At 44.5% G+C, this 25,262-nt stretch overlaps 1 protein-coding gene across 1 annotated transcript in view; it reads right to left on the bottom strand.

The window, feature by feature from the left end:
• The window catches only part of kiaa1109 (KIAA1109 ortholog), a 92,149-nt gene that overhangs the window by 55,480 nt on the left and 11,407 nt on the right, over window positions 1–25,262 (bottom strand). Inside the window, 22 exon segments of the mRNA XM_070443383.1 lie at window positions 4,313–4,432; window positions 4,590–4,718; window positions 4,997–5,173; window positions 6,290–6,427; window positions 6,579–6,797; window positions 6,936–7,153; window positions 7,888–7,994; window positions 8,135–8,322; window positions 12,649–12,746; window positions 12,872–13,027; window positions 18,302–18,419; window positions 18,735–18,826; window positions 19,645–19,723; window positions 19,882–20,038; window positions 20,171–20,318; window positions 20,435–20,514; window positions 20,645–20,838; window positions 20,963–21,219; window positions 21,373–21,437; window positions 21,537–21,615; window positions 21,833–21,949; window positions 22,349–22,478. Of these exon segments, the coding sequence (XP_070299484.1) occupies window positions 4,313–4,432; window positions 4,590–4,718; window positions 4,997–5,173; window positions 6,290–6,427; window positions 6,579–6,797; window positions 6,936–7,153; window positions 7,888–7,994; window positions 8,135–8,322; window positions 12,649–12,746; window positions 12,872–13,027; window positions 18,302–18,419; window positions 18,735–18,826; window positions 19,645–19,723; window positions 19,882–20,038; window positions 20,171–20,318; window positions 20,435–20,514; window positions 20,645–20,838; window positions 20,963–21,219; window positions 21,373–21,437; window positions 21,537–21,615; window positions 21,833–21,949; window positions 22,349–22,445 (3,033 nt within the window). The 5' untranslated portion in view covers window positions 22,446–22,478.

Raw genomic sequence — 25,262 nt, forward strand, 5'->3', positions numbered from 1 at the left:
AAAGAAATAAAACAACAGTAAAAAGACAGGCTATATACAGTAGCGAGGCTATAAAAGTAGCGAGGCTACATACAGACACCGGTTAATCAGGCTGATTGAGGTAGTATGTACATGTGCTATGGTTAAAGTGACTATGCATACATGATGAACAGAGAGTAGCAGTAGCGTAAAAGAGGGGTTGGCGGGTGGTGGGTGGCGGGACACAATGCAGATAGCCAATGTGCGGGAGCACTGGTTGGTCGGCCCAATTGAGGTAGTATGTACATGAATGTATAGTTAAAGTGACTATGCATATATGATAAATAGAGAGTAGCAGCAGCGTAAAAAGAGGGGTTGGGGGGGGCACACAATGCAAATAGTCCGGGTAGCCATTTGATTACCTGTTCAGGAGTCTTGCGGCTTGGGGGTAAAAACTGTTGAGAAGCCTTTTAGTCCTAGACTTGGCACTCCGGTACAGCTTGCCATGCGGTAGTAGAGAGAACAGTCTATGACTGGGGTGGCTGGGGTCTTTGACAATTTTTAGGGCCTTCCTCTGACACCGCCTGGTGTAGAGGTCCTGGATGGCAGGCAGCTTAACCCCAGTGGTGTACTGGGCCGTACGCACTACCCTCTGTAGTGCCTTGCGGTCAGAAGCCGAGCAATTGCCGTACCAGGCAGTGACGCAACCAGTCAGGATGCTCTCGATGTTGCAGCTGTAGAACCTTTTGAGGATCTCAGGACCCATGCCAAATCTTTTTAGTTTCCTGAGGGGGAATAGGCTTTGTCGTGCCCTCTTCACGACTGTCTTGGTGTGTTTGGACCATTCTAGTTTGTTGTTGATGTGGACACCAAGGAACTTGAAGCTCTCAACCTGCTCCACTACAGCCAATGTCGATGAGAATGTGGGCGTGCTCGGTCCTCCTTTTCCTGTAGTCCACAACCATCTCCTTAGTCTTGGTTACGTTGAGGGATAGGTTGTTATTCTGGCACCACCCGGCCAGGTCTCTGACTCCGCCCTATAGGCTGTCTTGTCGTTGATCAAGCCTACACTGTTGTGTCGTCTGCAAACTTAATGATGGTGTTGGAGTTGTGCTTGGCCATGCAGTCGTGGTTGAACAGGGACTACAGAAGGGAACTGAGCACACACCCCTGAGGAGCTCCAGTGTTGAGGATCAGCATGGCAGATGTGTTGCTACCTACCCTCACCACCTGGGGGCGGCCCGTCAGGAAGTCCAGGATCCAGTTGCAGAGGGAGGTGTTTAGTCCCAGGATCCTTAGCTTAATGATGAGCTTTAAAGGGTACTATGGTGTTGAACGCTGAGCTGTAGTCAATGAATAGCATTCTCACATAGGTGTTCCTTTTGTCCAGGTGGGAAAGGACAGTGTGGAGTGCAATAGAGATTGCATCATCTGTGAATCTGTTTGGGCGGTATGCAAATTGGAGTGGGTCTAGGATTTCTGGGATAATGGTGTTGATGTGAGTCACTACCAACCTTCCAAAGCACTTCAACGCTACGGACGTGAGTGCTACGGGTATGTAGTCATTTAGGCAGGTTGCCTTTGGGTTCTTGGGCACAGGGACCATGGTGGACTGCTTGAAACATGTTGGTATTACAGACTCAATCAGGGACATGTTGAAAGTGTCAGTGAAGACACCTGCCAGTTGGTCAGCACATGCCCAGAGCACACGTCCTGGTAATCCGTCTGGCCCCGCAGCCTTGTATGTTGACCGGTTTAAAGGTCTTACTCACGTCGGCTACGGAGAGCGTGATCACACAGTCGTCCGGAACAGCTGATGCTCTCATACATGCCTCAGTGTTGCTTGTCTTGAAGCGAGCATAGAAGTGATTTAGCTCGTCTGGTAGGCTCGTGTCACTGGGCAGTTCGCGGCTGTGCTTCCCTTTGTAGTCTGTAATAGTTTGCAAGTCCTTCCACATAAGATGAGCGTCGGAGCCGGTGTAGTATGATTCAATCTTAGTCCTGTATTGACGCTTTGCCTGTTTGATGGTTCATCGCAGGGCATAGCAGGATTTCTTGTAAGCTTCCGGGTTAGAGTCCCGCACCTTGAAAGCGGCAGCTCTACCCTTTAGCCCAGTGCAAATGTTGCCTGTAATCCATGGCTTCTGGTTGGGGTATGTACGTACAGTCACTGTGGGGACGACGTCCTCAATGTCATCGGAAGAATCCCGGAACATGTTCCAGTCTGTGATAGCAAAACAGTCCTGTCGTTTAGCATCTGCTTCATCTGACCACTTTTTAAAGACAGAGTCACTGGTGCTTCCTGCTTTAATTGATGCTTGTAAGCAGGAATCAAGGGGATAGAGTTGTGGTCAGATTTACCAAATGGAGGGCGAGGGAAAGCTTTGTACACATCTCGTGTGTGGAGTACAGGTGATCTAGAATTTTCTTCCCTCTGGTTGCACATTTAACATGTTGATAGAAATTTGGTAGAACTGATTTAAGTTTCCGTGCATTAAAGTCTCCGGCCACTAGGAGCGCCGCCTCTGGGTGAGTGGTTTCCTGTTTGCTTATTTCCTTATACAGCTGACTGAGTGCGGTCTTAGTGCCAGCATCTGTCTGTGGTGGTAAATAAACAGCCACAAAAAGTATAGCTGAAAACTCTCTAGGAATGTAGTGTGGCCTGCAGTTTATCACAATATACTCTACTTCAGGCGAGCAAAATCTAGAAACTTCCTTAGATTTCGTGCACCAGCTGTTGTTTACAAATATGCACAGACCGCCCCCCCTCGTCTTACCGGAGTGTGCTGTTCTATCCTGCTGGTGCAGCGTATATCCCGCTAGCTGAATATCCATGTCGTCATTCAGCCACGATTCCATGAAACATAGGATATTACAGTTTTGATGCTCCGTTGGTAGGATATTCGTGATCGTACCTCGTCTAATTTATTGTCCAATGATTGCATGTTGGCGAGTAGTATTGACGGTAACGGCAGCTTTCCCACTCGCCTTCTGCGGGTCCTCACGAGGCGTCCAGCTCTTCGTCCTCTGTACCTGCGTTGCTTCCTCTTGCAAATAACGGGGATGTCGGCCCTGTGGGGTGTTTGGAGAATATCTTGTGCGTCCTGCTTGTTGTAGAAAAAATCTCAGTCTAATCCGAGGTAGTGATCGCTGTACTGATATCCAGAAGATACGGTTGCAGAAACATTATGTACAAAAAAGGTTCAAATAACGCGAAAAAAACTACATAATATCACAATTGGCTGGGCGACCGTAAAACTGCTGCCATTTCATCCAAATTTTATCCAAACACTCAACAAAGAGCTGCAGTTAGTCTCAGAGTGGGTGGCAAGGAATAAGTTAGCCCTAAATATTTATTAAACTAAAGGCATTGTATTTGGAACAAAACACTCACTAAACCCTAAACCTGAACTACATCTTGTGATAAATAAATGTGGAAATTGAGCAAGTTGAGATGACTAAACTCCTTGGAGTAACACTAGATTGTAAACGGTCATGGTCAAAACATATTGATGCAGTAGTAGCTAAGATGGGTAGAAGTCTGTCTATAATAAAGCGATGCTCTGCCTTCTTAACAACACTATCAACAAGGCAGGTCCGACAGTCCCTAGTTTTGTCGCACCTTGACTACTGTTTAGTCGTGTGGTCAGGTGCCACAAAAAAGGACTTCGGAAAATTGCAATTGGCTCAGAACAGGGCAGCACGGCTGGCCCTTGGATGTACATAGAGAGCTAATATTAATAATATGCATGTCAATCTCTCCTGGCTGAAAGTGGAGGAGAGATTGACTTCATCACTACTTTTATTTATGAGAGGTATTGACATGATGAATGCACCAAGCTGTCTGTCTAAACTACTGGCACACAGCTCGGACACCCATGCATACCCCACAAGAGGTCTCTTCACAGTCCCCAAGTCCAGAACAGACTATGGGAGGCACACAGTACTACATAGAGCCATAACTACATGGAACTCTATTCCACATCAAGTATCTGATGCAAGCAGTAAAATTTGATTTAAAAAAAACAGATTAAAAAACACCTTATGGGACAGCGGGGACTGTGAAGCAACACAAACATTGGCACAGACACATGCATACACACACGATAACATACGTACTCTACATACACATGGATTTAGTACTGTAGATATGTGGTAGTGGTGGAGTAGGGGCCTGAGGGCAACAGTGTGTTATGAAAACTGTGAATGTATTGTAATGTTTTAAAATTGTATAAACTGCCTAAATTTTGCTGGACCCTAGGAAGAGTAGCTGCTGCTTTGGCAGCAGCTAATGAGGATCCATAATAAATACTAACATTACACATTTTGTTCTAGTGTGGAAGATTTGTGTTACCTTGATGTTGGCTGCACAGCTGTGCTCTACTATGAAGAGGTCAGCCCCATCCACAGCCAGACGGGTCATGGTGTACTTGAGCTCCTCAGATGTCCGACAGTGTCCAGGCAGGCAGGACATCTACGAAAGTAGAGAACAGAATAGTTACAATGGTTAATTATTGCCTTCGGAGGTCAGACTCACATTTTTACACAAATATACAAAACCAGTAGATTTGACAAACTACAGATTTTCAAGTGTGTGATTTCCATGCGCAGAAAAAGTGGGAACGTATTACCTTGGAGTCACACACACGGCGGTCCACCCCGTGCTGGCAGATGACAGAGGGCTTGGGCTGCTCCAGCTGGAACTCCCGGGAGAAGACGTGGAACATGTACGTCTCACCCCACTCCATCACACTGGCCAGCTGAGGAACAACACATTCATTAGATATACACAAAATAGAAAACGCATACACACACACACAGCCAGAAGAGGACTGGCACCCCCTCATAGTCTGGTTCCTCTCTAGGTTTTTTCCTAGGTTTTGGCCTTTTTAGGGAGTTTTTCCTAGCCACCGTGCTTCTACACCTGCATTGCTTGCTGTTTGGGGTTTTAGGCTGGGTTTCTGTACAGCACTTTGAGATATCAGCTGATGTAAGAAGGGCTATATAAATACATTTGATTTGATTAGCACACACAGACCTGTGGCACGGTGACTCTCCCCGTGAGGGCCCCAGCCTGCATGTCTATGAGCCAGGCGTACTCCAGGGTGTCTGTGCCTAGAGGCAGCCCCTGGGCTGAGAACATGGCGTGGGCACGCATCTGCAGGCCAGACAGACTCAGGTGGCCGTCCCTCAGAACACCATCAGACGTGGGCCGCTGTGTGGACACAGGTAATAATATTAATAATAATAACGTTTTGCAGTGTAAAGACAGATGGAATTAGCTTCAAATATGCATATATACGCATCACAGAAACAAACATTTTGTGGTTCTATATTATGCATGCACATGCACAGGTAACAAAATAAAGGAAACACTTGAGTAAATGAGGGATACAAAGTATATTGAAAGCAGGTGCTTTCACACTGGTGTGGTTCCTAAGATAATAAAGCAATTAACATCCCTTCATGCTCAGTTGCCAATTATTTTGCTGACCATGGCTAGAAGAGATCTAGGGGGTTTAAATGGTGTGTGTGTGTGTGTGTGTGTGTGTGTGTGTGTGTGTGTGTGTGTGTGTGTGTGTGTGTGTGTGTGTGTGGTGTGTGTATGTGTCTCAGTCACCAGATCTCAACCCAATTGAACACTTATGGGAGATTCTGGAGTGGCGCCTGAGACAGCGTTTTCCACCACCATCAACAAAACAACAATGATGGCATTTCTCATGGAAGAATGGTGACACTTCCCTCCAATAGAGTTCCAGACACCTGTAGAATCTATGCTAATGAGCATTGAAGCTGTTCTGGTGCCCAACGCCCTATTAAGACACTATGTTGGTTTCCATTATTTTGGCAGTTACCTGTACATCTATCATACACCCATCACATGCAGACATCACAAAAAGACCTCTTAGAATGGCTATTTTCTGCAGTTTGACTGTCAAATGGTAGTATTGTGCAATGTGCTTCTGTGCCATTCAAATTTTTAGCCAGCTGATCGACATTCACTGTACTCTCAAAACACTGAGTAACAACAAAACTCAGCTGTCTATTATCCTCAGCAGAAATCAGTTCTGAAGGTCATTGCATGAGGGAAGAGATTACCAGGGCATTTCAGGTAAAGCTCTAAGCTCTTAGCTCTGAGGCTCCTGTAATAACAAACCCAGGGCTACTGCTTAAGCATACAATCATAAACCATGTACTGCGTCATATCTACACCAATCCAATGCTTTTAAATCCTTGTGAACATGAACAAATGCACCCTTTGGAGTGAATGTAGAGGGTTCCTGTATGAATGCATCCCTAAAGATGGTCCCATCGATTGTGGTCGACTCACCTGGTAGTTGTCACTGATGAAGATATGAGCCGGGGAGAGCACAAGCTGGAGCATGGTCTCCTTATAGCCCTTCTTCATCTCAAAACAGAGCCTCTCTAAGAACCCAGAGGGGCCCTCAGGACTGTCGCTGCCGCAGTGCTGTCCAGACACGTGGAAAGAGTTAGAAGAATGGGTGGGTTTAGGGGTATCTCCAGTCCTAGAACTGGCGCAAAGTGGTGCTGGTAGACCCATGTGTTATGTGTTGATACAAATGGGTGGTTGTTGGATGGGTGGGTGGGGGTGGACTTACCATGGGCAGGCGTCCGTGCACCTTGTAGAGGTTGATGAGGACGGTGATGTCCCAGGGACGCAGGGCCAGGGGGTGAAGGGTGGCGGCAACCCTCCCGTCACCATCCTGGCCCAGTGGAGACCAGCCCAGGATGGAGGAGGTGGACAGGTAGGACAGCACAGGGCTGGACACCGCCTCCTCAAAGTCTGTGTACATGTCGTCCTCGCCAAAGTAGTTCTCCTGCAGAAAGGAGGAGGGAAGGGTGGATGGATCAATCTTATGACTCATCCCTCAGATTTACTAAAATTTCCCATTTACCATCCCTGGGAAAGTTTAGGATGAGTCACTGGAGTCTGTGTGTTGTGTCCCTGACTGTACCTTGATGGAGACGAGGGCCTTGAGCAGGGGCCCGTAGAGGATGATCTGGGAGTCGGGGGACATCTCCATCTCCACGTGAAGCCTGTCAGGGGTCAGCTCCGAGGGGTCTGTGATCACTCTGCTGTTAGGGGCAGAGCGGCGAGGCGGAGGAGGTTGGGGTACAGACGAGTGCTCAGGGGGGCGCAAGGACGACAGCATGGCATCCTCCATCTCCGACACTGCAGGGAAGGAGAAACACTTGCATACATAAGCACAGATTAAGACCATATAAACCAGCGGTCACCAAACGGTGGATCGTGATTGACTGGTCTATCTCCAAGGCATTTCTAGTCGATCACAAAACATTTATTTTAAAAAATCTGACGATAAAGCCTTGCCATCAGCTGGAAGACGGTGTCCCCTTTTGGTCAGTCTTAGCGAAGGGGGAGAGCTGAGGGACGATCAGACCGTGAGAGGCAGACCCTCTGATGCTCTCCCTCCACTAAGACTGACCATCAGATGCAGGCACCATCAGTCCAGTAAAATAAAGCAAATTGTTTAAATTCATGCTCACTCAGCTGTGCCTCACAAGTAATACAACAAATTATGCTATATTACCAGTGTGATCATATACTTCAGGTTTTGAAATATAATTTTTAAATGGCCTAAGAAGATTAACATTGGCAGGGTAATTCTAGCATAGCCAATATGCAGTGATAATGAACTGGGCCTATAGCCTACTGCACAAACCTCATTGCTACAGAACTGGTTTTAATAGGTTCATGTTGCATAGGCATACTGTTTTAAGTGATGTTTTTAAAACATTCTGAACAGTAGATCTCGGCTCAGCGGTAGACTCAGAAAATGATCTTGGTTCAGAAAATTTTGGTGACCACAGATATAAACAGACATATGAACAGTATACACGTATTAACACAGACATGAACTTAAAACATAGGAGGCATCTGTTTACAGGACTGCTTGAGCTGTTCGTCTGCTTTCTGAGGATAGATAGGGTGCCAGGTGTAATCAATGATGAGCAGGAAGTTTGGGACAGTCCAACAGTCCACCCAGCCAGCCCTGGAGAACAAGAAACAAATGATTTACTTATTTCTCAATTAAACAAGCACCACAAGGCACAACCACACAATTTGTTAGTAAATGATGGGTAAATACTGGTGGAATACTGTAAAATAAAAGTGCTAGTGGGTCTAACTCACTCTGCATGGGTGATGTTCCTCCAGCGGGACTTGTTGAGTTTGGGCGGGCCGCTATGGCTCTGACTCTCCACAGGCATGCACATGTCAGGGGGCAACTTGCTGTTCTGGTATTCCTTGGCCAGGGTGAGCAGCGGGTACCTGCTGGGGTGGCAGTCTGGCAGGGACAGCCGCAGGTCTGTGTCTTCAGCCTTGGGTTTACACAGAGACGGAGACTTATGAGTGCCCACATGGATTAAGTACAGTAAATGCGCCAGCATGCTTCAGTTAGGCAGCCGCTAGGCGAACCGAACGAGTGTGCTCACGGACTCCCTTAAAGTGAAAAAAGCGGCAATAGTACTGTTTGCCCATTTTGAGATTTTTCATTTTTTATTTTTTTTTAAATATATATCAAAAATAAAAAAATAAAAAACTTTATTTAACCAGGTAGGCCAGTTGACAACAAGTTCTCATTTACAACTGCGACCTGGCCAAGATAAAGCAAAGCAGTGCGACAAAAAAACGACAACACAGAGTTACACGTGGGATAAACAAAAGTACAGTCAATAACAAAATAAAAAAATCTATATACAGTGTGTGCAAATGGCGTAAGGAGGTAAGGCAATAAATATGCCATAGTATCGAAGTAATTACAATTGATCAAATTAACACGAGTGATATATGTGCAGATGATGATGATGTGCAAGTAGATATACTAGTGTGCAAAAGAGCAAAAAAAAGTAAATAAAAACAATATGGGGATGAGGTAGGTAGTTGGATGGGCTATTTACAGATGGGCTGTGTACAACTGCAGCGATCAGTAAGCTGCTCAGATAGCTGAAGCTTAAAGTTAGTGAGGGAGATATATAAGTCTCCAACTTGAGCAATTTTTGCAATTCGATCCAGTCATTGGCAGCAGAGAACTGGAAGGAGAGGCGGCCAAAGGAAGAATTGGCTTTGGGGGTGACCAGTGAGATATACCTGCTGGAGCACGTGCTACGGGTGGGTGTTATGGTGACCAGTGAGCTGAGATAAGGCGGAGCTTTACCTAGCAAAGACTTAGAGATGACCTGGAGCCAGTGGGTCTGGCAACGAATATGCAGCGAGAGCCAGCCAACGAGAGCATACAGGTCGCAGTGGTGGGTGGTATATGGGGCTTTGGTGACAAAACGGATGGCACTGTGAGACTGCATCCAATTTGCTGAGTAGAGTGTTGGAGGCTATTTTGTAAATGACGTCGCCGAAGTCGAGGATCGGTAGGACAGTCAGTTTTACGAGGGTATGTTTGGCAGCATGAGTGAAGGAGGCTTTGTTGCGAAATAGGAAGTTAATTCTAGATTTAATTTTGGATTGGAGATGCTTAATATGAGTCTGGAAGGAGAGTTTGCAGTCTAGCCAGACACCTAGGTATTTGTAGTTGTCCACATATTCTAAATCAGAACCGTCCAGAGTAGTGATGCTAGTCGGGCGGGTGTGGGCAGCGATCGGTTGAAGAGCATGCATTTCATTTTACTAGCTTTTAAGAGCTGTTGGAGGCCACGGAAGCGTTTGGAGGTTTGTTAACACGGTGTCCAAAGAAGGGCCAGATGTATACAGAATGGTGTCGTCTGCGTAGAGGTGGATCAAGGAATCACCCGCAGCAAGAGCGACATTGTTGATATATACAGGGAAAAGAGTCGGCCCGAGAATTGAACCCTGTGGTACCCCCATAGAGACTGCCAGAGGTCCGGACAACAGGCCCTCCGATTTGTGAACCAGGCGAGGCAGTCATTAGAAAAACCAAGGCTGTTGAGTCTGCCGATAAGAATACAGTGATTGACAGAGTCGAAAGGCTTGGCCAGGTCGATGAAGACGGCTAAACAGTACTGTCTTTTATCAATGGCGGTTATGATATCGTTTAGGACCTTGAGTGTTGCTGAGGTGCACCCATGACCAGCTCTGAAACCAGATTGCATAGCAGAGAAGGTACAGTGGGATTCGAAATGGTCATTGATCGGTTTGTTAACTTGGCTTTCAAAGACTTTAGAAAGGCAGGGTAGGATGGATATAGGTCTGTAACAGTTTGGGTCTAGAGTGTCACGCCCTTTGAAGTGGGGGATGACCGCGGCAGCTTTCTAATCTTTAGGAACCTCGGACGATACGAAAGAGAGGTTGAACAGATTAGTAATAGGGGTTGCAACAATGGTGGCGGATAATTTTAGAAAGAGAGGGTCCAGATTGTCTAGCCCAGCTGATTTGTACAGGTCCAGGTTTTGCAGCTCTTTCAGAACATCTTCTATCTGGATTTGGGTGAAGGAGAAGCTGGGGAGCCTTGGGCAAGTAGCTGCAGGGGGTGCGGAGCTGTTGGCCAGGGTTGGGGTAGCCAGGAAGAAAGCCGAGATGAAAAGCTTATTGAAATTCTCAATTATTGTGGATTTATCGGTAGTGACAGTGTTTCCTAGACTCAGTGCAGTGGGCAGCTGGGAGGAGGTGCTCTTATTCTCCATGGACTTTACAGTGTCCCAGAACTTTATGGAGTTAAAGCTACAGGATGCAAATTTCTGTTTGAAAAAGCTAGCCTTTGCTTTCCTAACTGACTGTGTGTATTCGTTCCGGACTTCCCTGAAAAGTTGCATATCGCGGGGACTATTCGATGCTAGTGCAGTACAAACAGGATGTTTTGTGCTGGTCGAGGGCAGTCAGGTCTGGAGTGAACCAAGGGCTATATCTGTTCCTGGTTCTACATTTTTTGAATGGGACATGCTTATTCAAGATGGTGAGGAAATGACTTTTAAAGAACAACCAGGCATCCTCTACTGACGGGATGAGGTCAATATCCTTCCAGGATATCCGGGCCAGGTCGATTAGAAAGGCCTGCTCACAGAAGTGTTTTAGGGAGCGTTTGACAGTGATGAGAGGTGGTCGTTTGACCGCGGACCCATAACGGATGCAGGCAATGAGGAGGTGATCGCTGAGATCCTGATTGAAAACAGCAGAGGTGTATTTGGAGGGCAAGTTAGTCAAAAGATGCCGTAGCCATTATAGACTTACTCAAAATAGTCAGAATTAATCGAAGATAACTCAAGAAATCGGTCATTTCGCAATGCTAGCTGTGCCACTAGAGATTCTGGGTTCGAGTCAAGGCTCTGTCGCAGTCGTCCGGGAGACCCGTGTGGCGGCGCACAATTGGCCCAGCGTCGTCCGGGTTAGGGAAGGGTTTGGCCGGCAGGGATGTCCTTGTCCCATCGCGCACTAGCGACTCCTGTGGCGGGCCGGGCGCAGTGCACGTTGACACAGTCGTCAGGTGTTACGTGGTTTCCTCCGACACATTGGTGCAGCTGGCTTCCGGGTTAAGTAGGCATTGTGTCAAGAAGCAGTGCGGCTTGGTTGTGTTTCGGTGGACGCATACCTCTCGACCGTCGCCTCTCCCGAGTCCGTACGGGAGTTGCAGCGTTGAGACAATTGGATACCACGAAATTGGGGTGAAAAAGGGGTAACAATGTTTTTTATAATAATAATAATAATTAATAATGTCATTAATTTATGTTTTTGACTCATTTTACATCTAAGAAGTTTGTTGCAGGATTTCTCATAAAAAAAACTGCAGGAAAACAAGTCATCTCTCATTGAATGACAAAATACTTTATTGAAGAATCCCTACAGTACACCAATCACAGACGAATGGGCGTAGACTTCAGCTCTCGAACTTTGGCTGAAAAAAATCCTTATCGAAGTCCAAAACAAACTAAAACATTACACAATGTCGACATAATATATGCACAAACTCTTCCGAACTGTTTCGGCTGGGAGCTTGCGGACGCCTTAAGGCAGGGGTTCTCAAAGTGGGGTCCGCAGAGGTACTGCAGGGGGTCCGCAATATCTGTTCTTAACCCTGTTCAACATGGGTCTGGGAGGCTCACAGGGATATTGGTATCCACAGTAGTCCTATACTTCACCAATTATACATTTTTCAACTCAATACTTCTTGTATACCGCTGTAATTTAAGCTTTAAAATGCACTATAATTTAAGCTTTAAAACTGCTAAGTTCTTTGCCGTATGGACAAATGTGTAGAATTACAGAATATTAGCTTTAAAGCTGCAACAACAAAACATCACGCTGCCACATAAATCTGTAGATTGCTGAACATTTGATTTAAAATGTTAATTCCCAGGGCCCCAAGACTTGGTTTGTCCAGACATGCACTGCCGAAGTCATAGCCAAACTCTTTGTATGTTATTTTTATCTAACTCGATTTGTGTTCTTATTATGAGGGGGTCCATGATACATTTGCTATCACAAAAGGGGTCCCAGGAGTGACTGATATGGCGCCAACAGAGATGGTCGCCTCGCTTCGCGTTATTAGGAAACTATGCAGCATTTTGCTTTTTATGTATTACAAGCATTTCGCTACACTCGCATTAACATCTGCTAACCATGTGTATGTGACCAATAAAATTTGATGAGGCAAAAAGTTTGAGAACCCCTGCTGTAAGGGTTTTCCATTCTTCACATGATCAGAAAATCATGAAAAATCCCATCTGCTATTAACTACTCACCCTCAGACAGAACTTTGTATTGCAGGTGGTAGGGACATACTCATTAAAAGGCAATGTGAAATCAATGATCAGAGTCTCCCCACAAGCAGCCAGGTACACTGAAAGACAAAGGGATAATATCAAAAGTGCAGCCAAAGTGTAAACGTTCACTAAATGAACTATTTTGTTTACTCCTTGCGAATTATTGAGTTTGTTCATCATTGAATTCCAACAGCCCTCTCACCATTCTCCTGTTGCTTGGTGGAGCAGTCGATCCAGTTGTGCTGGTTGGCAGCCCAGATCATCTCAAACTGATGGAAGAGGACCTTGAACTTCCAGGCGTAAGGGACAAATGAGTAGATATCTGGGGCGCTGTCGCTGGCCCAGTCCCCGATCAGGTCTGGACATGGACAGAAACAAACCAAATGCATGATGTTAAAGGGATAATCCATAATCCACCCTAGAAATTATGGTATGGGCATACTGATTCTATATATTTAAGAATTAAGGAATTCCTCGACCACGCTCACAAATTGGGGAAGACAAACATTCTATCCCATTGACCCCCATTATAAAAAAGAGCCAACTTGGCCGTATATTTTTTGTTATACAGAAATAACAAAACTTGCTTATTTTTTTGTATTTAACTAGGCAAGTCAGTTAAGAACAAATTCTTATTTACAATGACGGCCTACCCCAGCCAAACCCGGACGACGCTGGACCAATTGTGCACCACCCTATGGGACAACCAACCACGGCCGGATGTGATACAGTCTGGATTCGAACCAGGGACTGAAGTGACGCCTCTTGCAGTGAGATGAAGTGCCTTAGACAGCTGAGCCACTCGGGAGCCCTGATAAACTGCTGTGTTGTTCAATGTACATGTAACCAGGTCTAAGAAGAGCCATGTGGCTTCAGCTACCCGGCATATGTGGGGACCCAGTGTCCAAGAATCCTACACATAGCTGTGTGTGTAAAATATTTAATCACAGGTATGACACATTTAACTTAATTTGTATAGTCCATTTGTAACTCCACTCACTACTTGTGGCTGTATAGTCCATTTGTAACTCCACTCACTACTTGTAGCTGTATTAGTGCCATTTGTAACTCCACCACTACTTGTAGCTGTATAGTCCATTTGTAACTCCACTCACTACTTGTAGCTGTATAGACTGTTTGTAACTCCACTCACTACTTGTAGCTGTATAGTCCGTTTGTAACTCCACTCACTACTTGTAGCTGTATAGTCTAACTCCACTCACTACTTGTAGCTGTATAGTCCATTTGTAACTCCACTCACTACTTGTAGCTGTATAGTCCATTTGTAACTCCACTCACTGCTGTATAGTCCATTTGTAACTCCACTCACTACTTGTAGCTGTATAGACTGTTTGTAACTCCACTCACTACTTGTAGCTGTATAGTCTGTTTGTAACTCCACTCACTACTTGTAGCTGTATAGTCTGTTTGTAACTTCACTCACTACTTGTAGCTGTATAGACTGTTTGTTCGTGATGTTGGTCTTTGCATGAGGGAAGCCCCACAATATTTCGCTTTTCTAAGTAGTTAGAACTTTTTGTTGTTGATGCTTTGAGTAAAATGGGTAACCTAGGTAACCACAGGTTGTTTTCCCCACAGGTGTGCAACTTCTATCCAATACCGACTGGGACTATACTGGTCTAGAACACATCCATCTATCTGTATCGTCATAAGAAATTATATATGTTGTTCAAATGTACTCAGTGCGCTGCCAAATTAATATCCTTTCTTCAACTACCATGGCGCAAAGCGTTTTTTCTCCACCGTCTCCCTGCACGCAGGGCCCTTGCACGTTGCCAGAGCAACCTGACACACAGCTTTGAGCTAGAAACACAATCTCTACCAGGTTGAACATGGTGAGATTGTAACTCCTAAATTGAGTGCCGTTTGCTTCAGGGATTTTACAACTACTTCACATGCTGATATTGACTGGTATTATTGTGTGTAGCTATGTTTTCTAGCTAGCTACCTACCTAGTTAGCCAGCCAGCCTCCCTTTCTAGAGAGAATTTGCATTGCGGTTTTTGTCGTCGACTCTGCAGACTTCCACAATTTTTACTTTGCTCCCTAACTTATTATAACCATGAAATGCAAAACATTTTCACAACATATATTGTTCTCAGTTGTGTTATTTAACAATGTAAATCACAAGGAATTGGTGGTTTTGAGTGGATTATTCCTTTAAGGGCAGATCTGTACAGTGCATTCAGAAAGTATTCAGATGCCTTTTTCCACATTTTGTTACGTTACAGCCTTATTCTAAAATGTATTACATAAATAAAAAATCCTCAATCTACACACAATATCCCATAATGACAACGCGAAAACAGGTTTAGAAATTCTAGAAAATGTAGGGGGAAAAAAGAAATACCTTATTTACATAAGTATTTAGACCCTTTGCTATGAGACTCGAAATTGAGCTCACCCTGTTTGTGCACCCTGTTTTCATTGATCATCCTTAAGATGTTTCTACAACTTGGAGTCCAGTCCACCTGTGATAAATGCAATTGATTGGACATGATTCGGAAAGGCACACACCTGTCTATATAAGGTCCCACAGTTGGCAGTGCATGTCAGAGCAAAAACCAAGCCATGAGGTCGAAGGAATTGTCTGTAGAGCTCCAAGACAGGATTGTGTCAAGGCACAGATCTGGGGAAGGTTACTAAAACAATTCTGCCACATTGAAGGTCCCCAAAAACACAGTGGCCTACATCATTCTTAAATGGAAGAAGTTTGGAACCACCAAGACTCTTCCTAGAGCTGACCGCCCGGCCAAACTGAGCAATCGGGGGAGAAGGTCCTTGGTCAGGGAGGTGACCAAGAACCCTATGGTCACTGACAGAGCTCTAGAGTTCCTCTGTGGAGATGGGAGAACCTTCCAGAAGGACAACCATCTTTGCAGCCCTCCACCAATCAGGCCTTTATGGTAGTGGCCAGACAGAAGCCACTCCTCTGTAAAATGCACATATCCTTCAGGTGCTAAAAGCTATCTGAAGTACTCTGATCATGAGAAACAAGATTCTCTGGTCTGATGAAACCAAGATTGAACTCTTTGGCCCCAATGCCAAGCGTCACTTCTGGAGGAAACCTGGCACCATCCCTACGGTGAAGCATGGTGGTGGCAGCATCATGCTGCGGGGATGTTTTTCAGCAGCAAGGACTGGGAGACTAGTCAGAATCAAGGGAAATATGAACGGAGCAAAGTACAGAGAGATCATTGATGAAAACCTGCTCCAGAGCGCTCAAGACCTCAGACAAAGGTTCACCTTCGAACAGGACAACAACCCTAAGCACACAGCCAAGACAACGGAGGACTGGCTTTAGAACAAGTCTCAGAATGTCCTTGAGTGGCCCAGCCAGAGCCCGGACTTGAACCCAATCGAACATCTCTGGAGAGACCTGAAAATAGCTGTGCAGCGACGATCCCCATCCAACCAGAGAGCTTGACAGGATCTGCAGAGAACAATGGGAGAAACTCCCCAACTACAGGTGTGCCAAGCTTTTAGCGTCATACCCAAGAAGACTTGAGGCTGTTATCGCTGCCAAGGTGCTTTAACAAAGTACTGAGTAAAGGGTCTGAATACTTATGTAAATGTGATATCATTTTTTTTTATTTTTAATACATTTCCAAACATAACAAAAAACTGTTTTTGCTTTGTCATTATGTGGTATTGTGTGTAAATTGATGAGGCTGTAACGTAACAAAATGTGGAAAAAGTAATGGTCTGAATATTTTCAGAATGCACTGTACACGCAGTAGCTTTCATTCAGTTTAATATACAGTACCAGCCAAAAGTAATGCCAAGAGTGTGCTAAGCTGTCATCAAGGCAAAGGGTGGCTACTTTGAAGAATCTAAATTATAAAATATATTTAGATTTGTTTAACATTGTTTTGTTACTATATGATTCCATATGTGTTATTTCATAGTTTTGATGTCTTCACTATTATTCTACAATGTAGAAAATAGTAAAAATAATGAAAAAAACTGGAATTAGTAGGTGTGTCCAAACTTTTGACTGGTACTGTACAGTCGTGGCCAAAAGTTTTGAGAATGACACAAATATTAACTTCCACAAAGTTTGCTGCTTCAGTGTCTTTAGATATTTTTGTCAGATGTTACTATGTAATACTGAAGTATAAAACAAGCGTTTCATAAGTGTCAAAGGCTTTTATTGACAATTACATGAAGTTGATGCAAAGAGCCAATATTTGCAGTGTTGACCCTTCTTTTTCAAGACCTCTGTAATCCGCCCTGGCATGCTGTCAATTAACTTCTGGGCCACATCCTGACTGATGGCAGCCCATTCTTGCATAATCAATGCTTGGAGTTTGTCAGAATTTGTGGGTTTTTGTTTGTCCGCCCGCCTCTTGAGGATTGACCACAAGTTCTCAATTGGATTAAGGTCTGGGGAGTTTCCTGGCCATGGACCCAAAATATCAATGTTTTGTTCCCCGAGACACTTAGTTATCTTATGGCAAGGTGCTCCATCATGCTGGAAAAGGCATTGTTCGTCACCAAACTGTTCCTGGATGGTTGGGAGAAGTTGCTCTCGGACGATGTGTTGGTAACGTTCTTTATTCATGGCTGTGTTCTTTGGCATAATTGTGAGTGAGCCCACTCCCTTGGCTGAGAAGCAACCCCACACATGAATGGTCTCAGGATGCTTTACTGTTGGCATGACACAGGACTGATGGTAGCGCTCACCTTATCTTCTCCGGACAAGCTTTTTTCCGGATGCCCCAAACAATCGGAAAGGCGATTCAGAGAAAATGACTTTACCCCAGTCCTCAGCAGTCCAATCCCTGTACCTTTTGCAAAATATCAGTCTGTCCCTGATGTTTTTCCTGGAGAGAAGTGGCTTCTTTGCTGCCCTTCTTGACACCAGGCCATCCTCCAAAAGTCTTCGCCTCACTGTGCGTACAGATGCACTCACACCTGCCTGCTGCCATTCCTGAGCAAGCTCTGTACTGGTGGTGCCCCAATCCCACAGCTGAATCAACTTTAGGAGACGGTCCTGGCGCTTGCTGGACTTTCTTGGGCGCCCTGAAGACTTCTTCACAACAATTGACCAGCTCTCCTTGAAGTTCTTGATGATCCGATAAATGGTTGATTTAGGTGCAATCTTACGGGCAGCAATATCCTGGCTTCGCGCCCTTTTTGTGCAAAGCAATGATGACGGCACGTGTTTCCTTGCAGGCAACCATGTTTGACAGAGGAAGAACAATGATTCCAAGCACCACCCTTCTTTTGAAGCTTCCAGACTGTTATTCAAACTCAAATCAGCATGACAGAGTGATCTCCAGCCTTGTCCTCGTCAACACAAAGACCCGTGTTAACGAGAGAATCACTGACATGATGTCAGCTGGTCCTATTGTGGCAGGGCTGAAATGCAGTGGAAATGTTTTTTGGGGGGGATTCAGTTAATTTGCATGGCAAAGAGGGACTTTGCAATTAATTGCAATTCATCTGATCACTCTTCATATCATTCTGGAGTATATGCAAATTGCAATCATACAAACTGAGGCAGCAGACTTTGTGAAAATTTATATTTGTGTCATTCTCAAAACTTTTGGCCACGACTGTATGTGTATAATACATTTGTCTATAGACAGAGGAAAGGGGGGTCTTACCTGTGAAGAAGTTCTTCTGGGCGTAAATGAAGTGATAGGTGGCCTTGTACACCTCTATCTCACAGTTCCAGGACTGGGGCATGTTCCATACACAGGGATAGCTGGCAATCACATGGAACTGAGGGGACATGTAAAGGTAATCATTTTTTTGGATGGGCTATGTCTGATTTATCTTTTTACTGTCTTTTTTGCCATTTATGAATGTGTTATTAAATGTGTTTCTATGGGCTATAGTAGTAAAGGCCACATTTTTGTATATAATTTTTTATACCTAAAGGGGTCCTAAAATTCTAAATCAAATAGTGAAATGATCCATGGAATGAATTTGAATCCCAAAAATCACTCTATTGCAGGTCAAAACTTGTATTGGAAATTCAGGCTATGGCTTGTGGTAGAATAGGACCCCTACAGATTCCTATTGTACGGTACTTACAGCCAGCATCTCAGCCTCCAGTAGGGTCCTGTACTGCATGCTGGTGGTGGTGTCAACATGGAGCAGCTGACCTTTGATTGTGGGAGAGTAGCCTGGGGAGAGAGAGGAGAGAACGAATGCTCACAGACAGTCCAAGTTTGAACTTTATTGATGGTAATATTGATTAATGAGTCAGGATTAATGCATGCTTTCATGGCATCCCTCCTCTGTCTTACCCTGTAACCATAGACCTAAAGACTAGTGGTGTGCCGAGTAGTCGGATAAAACAAGAATTGTAACGGATATGGGCAATTGTCCTGATACGATTATGATCCAAGTATTTTTTGTTATTATCCGTGATCGGAAAGTAAGTCATTTTCGGGTGCCAGTGCGTATCTTTCAATCAAATACAAGGTGCTATGTGGTCTAAATAACTCAAATGGCTAGTTTTCCTGTCTGTAAAGAGAAGGGCGGGCTCTACGTTGATCCTGCTGCTCTGATTGAATAGAGCGAAGCTGTATTTCACCCGACCACTTCTCCTTGCATCTTTTGGTTTGATAATTTATTGATGCTGCATTCTGTTAGCCTCCTATGGGTAGGAAATTTGCTCAAGCTATCAATGTGCATAGTATCTAACAAGCAGGCCGAGGGTAGGGAGAAAAGATGACTGAGTGACAGCAAACTGCCTTCTGCAAGTTGAGGTCAGACACACACACGGCTCCTAATCTGCAGTTTATTTTGCAGGGAGATTGGTATTTTGACAACATCTATTTAGGCATATTTAAACACTGTGTTTTCAGATCACGAATATCATCCGATCCGACTATCAACTGTTAATTATGGATACGATTATGAATATGGTCAGGTCGGCACACCCTTACTAGACAAACTTTCTTCTAACCTCAGTTGTTTCGCTCAGTGTCCCACTCACCAGACTCCCCCACAGTCATGGGGATATTCACTTCCAGATAAGAGCCTGCTCCGACATTCACATGGACAGCATTGGTTTCCTAAGAGCAGAAAAATCAACAGAGCGCATAATGTGAGAAACACATGATCCCATTGTGGAATGGATTATAATAGTTTAGAGCTATTTAGATCTACCATTATCTAATACATGGAGCTTTTAACAAGAGGAGAGAGAGTGAGAAGCCTGGTCTCCTAGTACCCTGTTTTTGGTGAAGAGCAGGTCTATTGTGGCGTCTGCGATGATGTTCATGCGCAGCTCAAAGGCTAGGATCTGTCTGGGTTTGCCAGGCTGAGCCACCTCCGTAACACCCAAGGACTGGTAGTCTGCCGGGAGGAAGAACTTCCACAGGCAGTCCCTGCATACAGAAATATAAATATTAGTAATTATATTCCTATGGTCTCTGCACACAGGAGCGAATGCTGCTGAGTCTGGTGAACAGCCAATTATGTTTTATGTAGTAGTATAGTTAGTTTGTGTGTGTGTGTACCTCTGCCTGTCTGCCCAGGGTCCATAGTTGAAGTCAGTTCCTTTTCCACAGACTATGTCCAGACCCCAGCAGGGAGGCAGATCTTGCAGTTTGGTGCCCTCTCCACACAGCTCTGGATCCCCACTCTCCTGCTCCTCTGGGACCAGGCCTGACAATACACACACAAGAATATTAATTACTAATGACTTTACAGGTATAAAAAAAACTATTCAGGACTCTTCGATCCTGGCAAACAGACCAGAATTCTACACAATATGGTCATACCTGGTTCATCCTGGTAATAGTAGATGTCCACGTCATTAGACTGCATGACCACAAATCCTTCTCCCATCAGTCTGGGCGGCCTATGGAGGACAATAGAGGTTGTATTCTTTTGGATTAAGAGGCTAGGGTTTAGGGTCGATGGTCAGCTCACTTATCGTTCAGCGGGCCCATGTAATGGGGGTTAGGGTTTAGGGTCAAAGGTCAACTTACTCGTCGTTCTGCATGCCCAGGTAGCGTGGGCTGGGTACGAGCATGACGCGGACATTCTCCAGAGAGCCCTTGACGATGTGCATGTATTGGTCCAGGTGGCTGGAGGGGGGTTTGGTGGCGTAGGTCAGGAAGGCATCCTCAAAATTCACACATATCGTCTGTGGGAGGTGGTGGTTCCCAAATGCTAAGCGACCCTGGAGAAATGCACACGATACAGTGATGAGAATTAAACATAAGTGCACTTTCAGATAACCTAACTATTGACTAGCGTGTGTGGGTATGATGTCTCAGATGTAGCTGAGCTAACGGGAAACTCACTGTGCTGATGTTGACTTTGATGACGGGGATGAGGGATCTCCAAGATGACGACGGGTCTGGAGACTCTGCTTTGATGTTAACACTGTCCATGCTCTTTTCTCGTTCCTCTCTTCCTCTCTCCTCGTCTTTTTTGGGAGGTATGAGGGTGGGGTCCAATCCGAAGGTCTCCTGTAGCCGTGCGTAGAGGTCTGTGCGGTTGTAAACGTGGAACTCAAATCCATTTACGGTCACGTAGAGCCTGGTCTCAGCCTTGGGGTCTGGAGAAGAGAAGAACAAGATCATCTGTAATTTTGATACGATGGTCAAGAAGAGTACAAGCCATTTGAGTTATTGTGGCCTCCCACCACTCCTACACCTATGGACTTGTTTCCCATATCAAAACAATAATGTCTCTTGTACAATCCACTGACCGTGCTGTTTCTGCTTAGGGTTATACATTTTCCACCAGCGGAATATAAGGAAACCATCTTGTATTCTGCAACACAAAATACATTGAAGGTAGAATAAAATAGTATTAGAATATAAGCATGTACTGTACAGAGAGTAGAATACATAACACTGTAAAAGTAAGCACCTGATGGACATGTCTTCGTTGATGAAGTACACATCTCTGAACATGACCTTCCCCGACAGCACCGAGAAGGAGAAGGAGCCTGTGGAGAGAGAGAGGACAGACAGTCAGACAGTGATGCTAAAACTGATGCAAGTAGGTCACAGATTCACACTAAATTTCAGACACGCAAACATTAGATTCTTCACACTGAATTCCATAAATAGGGCACCTGTAGCCAAGTCTGAGTCTGCAAGTCTCTGGCAAGGTTCATAATTCACGCATCTGCAAGCTTGTTTCATTACATTATTTACACTCACCAATGTGAATGTAGCCATTCTTGTAGAGTCTGTTGGTGATGAGGGTTAAGATGAGGCCGATGTTACGGGAGTTGTAGTAGGTCAGGTAGATGATCCATCCACAGGACAGAATGGTGGCTGGAAGAGAAAACAGAGTACAGTCAGCTAGCGTCACTGATGTCCCACCATCCTTAGTTCGGGAGAAAATGTTTGGTACTGTCGTAACGACTTCATTAAGGTTGTCACAACAGTGACATAATAGCTGGTCCACGTCCTGCCATGACTCAAGTGAAAGATGGGTTACCATTAAGAACGGAATTACACCCCTGGTTACCACTGACTCATAGAGGGTTTAAACTATGTCTCATATCGTTATGATAGTGTTAAATGAGGCTTCACGCCTGTATACTTGGAGTTAAGTGCTCCCCATGCATCAACTCTAATTTGAGAAATGGGTGCGATTCACTGCAGCCAGTCCTCTAACTCAGGTGTTTTTCCACTCCCACTCTTCGTCTAGAAAATTTCCTCAACACTTACCCACAAGTAGCCACACAAAATTGGAGTCGTGCTTGGTGAGGAAATCATCTAAGTCTCCAAAACTAGGGAAGGTGCTGTCGTTGGCTTTGGCATCCATGACTACAGCTGCGGCTCAGTATGACAAACAGCACTGAAACAGACCAAATGGTATCATAAGATGAGTTTACTGATTATCACAGCAGAAAGCCAAATAACTGTGTTTCAAAATAAATTACTCTGGGAAAACGCCAGACATAACACTCTTCTAGCACTAACGCAGATTCTACTAGTCAATGAACCATCAATGCCTTTGCTTGGTTGAATTAGGTGTGCTGCTACAAAAATGATCAAACGTGTGCAATAGCTGAGGGACCCTAAGCCTAACTAGTTGCCAACATTGTTAAAAGAATTGCATGACATGTTAGTAAAGGGTCATTCCATTTGATTTCAATCACTTTTTGAATGGACCCCTTTTGATTTGAATGAAACTTTCATACATATTTGCTTATGGTAGAGATGGTCAGAAAGTGACTTTTTGGACTTCAATGCAAAAACATTTTAGGAGATAGAGGTGCTCAGTTGACCCATTTTGCATACACCACCCTCCCATGAGACATCCCAGGTCTTCATCACTGGAAAAGATAAACAGTTGAGTGTGATATAATTTAAAAGCTTACAAGCAGGGTTTTCAAACTATTTTATTATTAAAAAATGATTAATCCTTTAATTTAAATTGTCAACAAAAAACGGCTAAAATCCAAATGTTTTAATTTTCACATATTATGTTGTAGTTTGACTAGAGTTGGGCGGTATCCCGATTGTCATACCATTTCTGTACTATACGGTATTTCCGGAAGTGCACACAAGGGGCGCTATTTCTAAAATAATATGTATGGTTTTCTTGGACGCACAAAATAATTTAGGCAACAGGGATCTTGATCCAGGAGGGGATTGAATGTCTCTAGTCTGTGTACCAGTCTTCTTTGCTAACATTCCACTCCATGTCATTGCCAAACACTGGCCTTACGGCAATTTCAAAGTTCAATATGCAGCTGGATTTATGACAGAGTTGCTCATTGGTTGTTGGAAATTACATAAACATTTTCCATGACAACACGTGCAGCCTGAAAAATAGAATTAGAAATGATAACAAAGTCAAAAACAAACATTTAGCTGTTTGCTAGGCAAGTTGTTGTATTTTGAGGCTTAAAATCAAAACAAAGAGGTTTTGTGGTTGGATTTGCAATATGTACAGTGAGGGAAAAAAGTATTTGATCCCCTGCTGATTTTGTACGTTTGCCCACTGACAAAGAAATGATCAGTCTATAATTTTAATGGTAGGTTTATTTGAACAGTGAGAGACAGAATATCAACAAAAAAATCCAGAAAAACGCATGTCAAAAATGTTATGAATTGATTTGCATTTTAATGAGGGAAATAAGTATTTGACCCCTCTGCAAAACATGACTTACTACTTGGTGGCAAAACCCTTGTTGGCAATCACAGAGGTCAGACGTTTCTTGTAGTTGGCCACCAGGTTTGCACACATCTCAGGAGGGATTTTGTCCCACTCCTCTTTGCAGATCTTCTTCAAGTCATTAAGGTTTCGAGGCTGACGTTTGGCAACTCGAACCTTCAGCTCCCTCCACAGATTTTCTATGGGATTAAGGTCTGGAGTCTGGCTAGGCCACTCCAGGACCTTAATGTGCTTCTTCTTGAGCCACTCCTTTGTTGCCTTGGCCGTGTGTTTTGGGTCATTGTCATGCTAGAATACCCATCCACGACCCATTTTCAATACCCTGGCTGAGGGAAGGAGGTTTTCACCCAAGATTTGACGGTACATGGCCCCGTCCATCGTCCCTTTGATGCAGTGAAGTTGTCCTGTCCCTTTAGCAGAAAAACACCCCCAAAGCATAATGTTTCCACCTCCATGTTTGACGGTGGGGATGGTTTCTTGGGGTCATAGGCAGCATTCCTCCTCCTCCAAACACGGCAAGTTGGGTTGATGCCAAAGAACTCCATTTTGGTCTCATCTGACCACAACACGTTCACCCAGTTGTCCTCTGAATCATTCAGATGTTCATTGGCAAACTTCAGACGGGCATGTATATGTGCTTTCTTGAGCAGGGGGACCTTGCGGGCGCTGCAGGATTTCAGTCCTTCACGGCATAGTGTGCTACCAATTGTTTTCTTGATGACTATGGTCCCAGCTGCCTTGAGATCATTGACAAGATCCTCCTGTGTAGTTCTGGGCTGATTCCTCACCGTTCTCATGATCATTGCAACTCCACGAGGTGAGATCTTGCATGGAGCCCCAGGCTGAGGGAGATTGACAGTTCTTTTGTGTTTCTTCCATTTGCGAATAATCACAGAAACTGTTGTCACCTTCTCACCAAGCTGCTTGGCGATGGTCTTGTAGCCCATTCCAGCCTTGTGTAGGTCTACAATCTTGTCCCTGACATCCTTGGAGAGCTCTTTGGTCTTGGCCATGGTGGAGAGTTTGGAATCTGATTGATTGATTGCTTCTGTGGACAGGTATCTTTTATACAGGTAAGAAACTGAGATTAGGAGCACTCCCTTTAATAGTGTGCTCCTAATCTCCGTTCGTTACCTGTATGAAAGACACCTGGGAGCCAGAAATCTTTTTGATTGAGAAGGGGTCAAATACTTATTTCCCTCATTAAAATGCAAATCAATTTATAACATTTTTGACATGCATTTTTCTGGATATTTTTGTTGTTATTCTGTCTCTCACTGTTCAAATAAACCTACCATTAAAATTATAGACTGATAATTTCTTTGTCAGTGGGCAAACGTACAAAATCAGCAGGGGATCAAATACTTTTTTCCCTCACTGTATTTAGTTTGAGAACTTAGACATGAGATAGCAACTTTTGACAGACTGGTTTCATCTGGACAAAAAAAAAAACGGTTG

This window comes from Salvelinus sp. IW2-2015, linkage group LG4q.2 (assembly GCF_002910315.2).
Source record: "Salvelinus sp. IW2-2015 linkage group LG4q.2, ASM291031v2, whole genome shotgun sequence".
NCBI lineage: Eukaryota > Metazoa > Chordata > Actinopteri > Salmoniformes > Salmonidae > Salvelinus > Salvelinus sp. IW2-2015.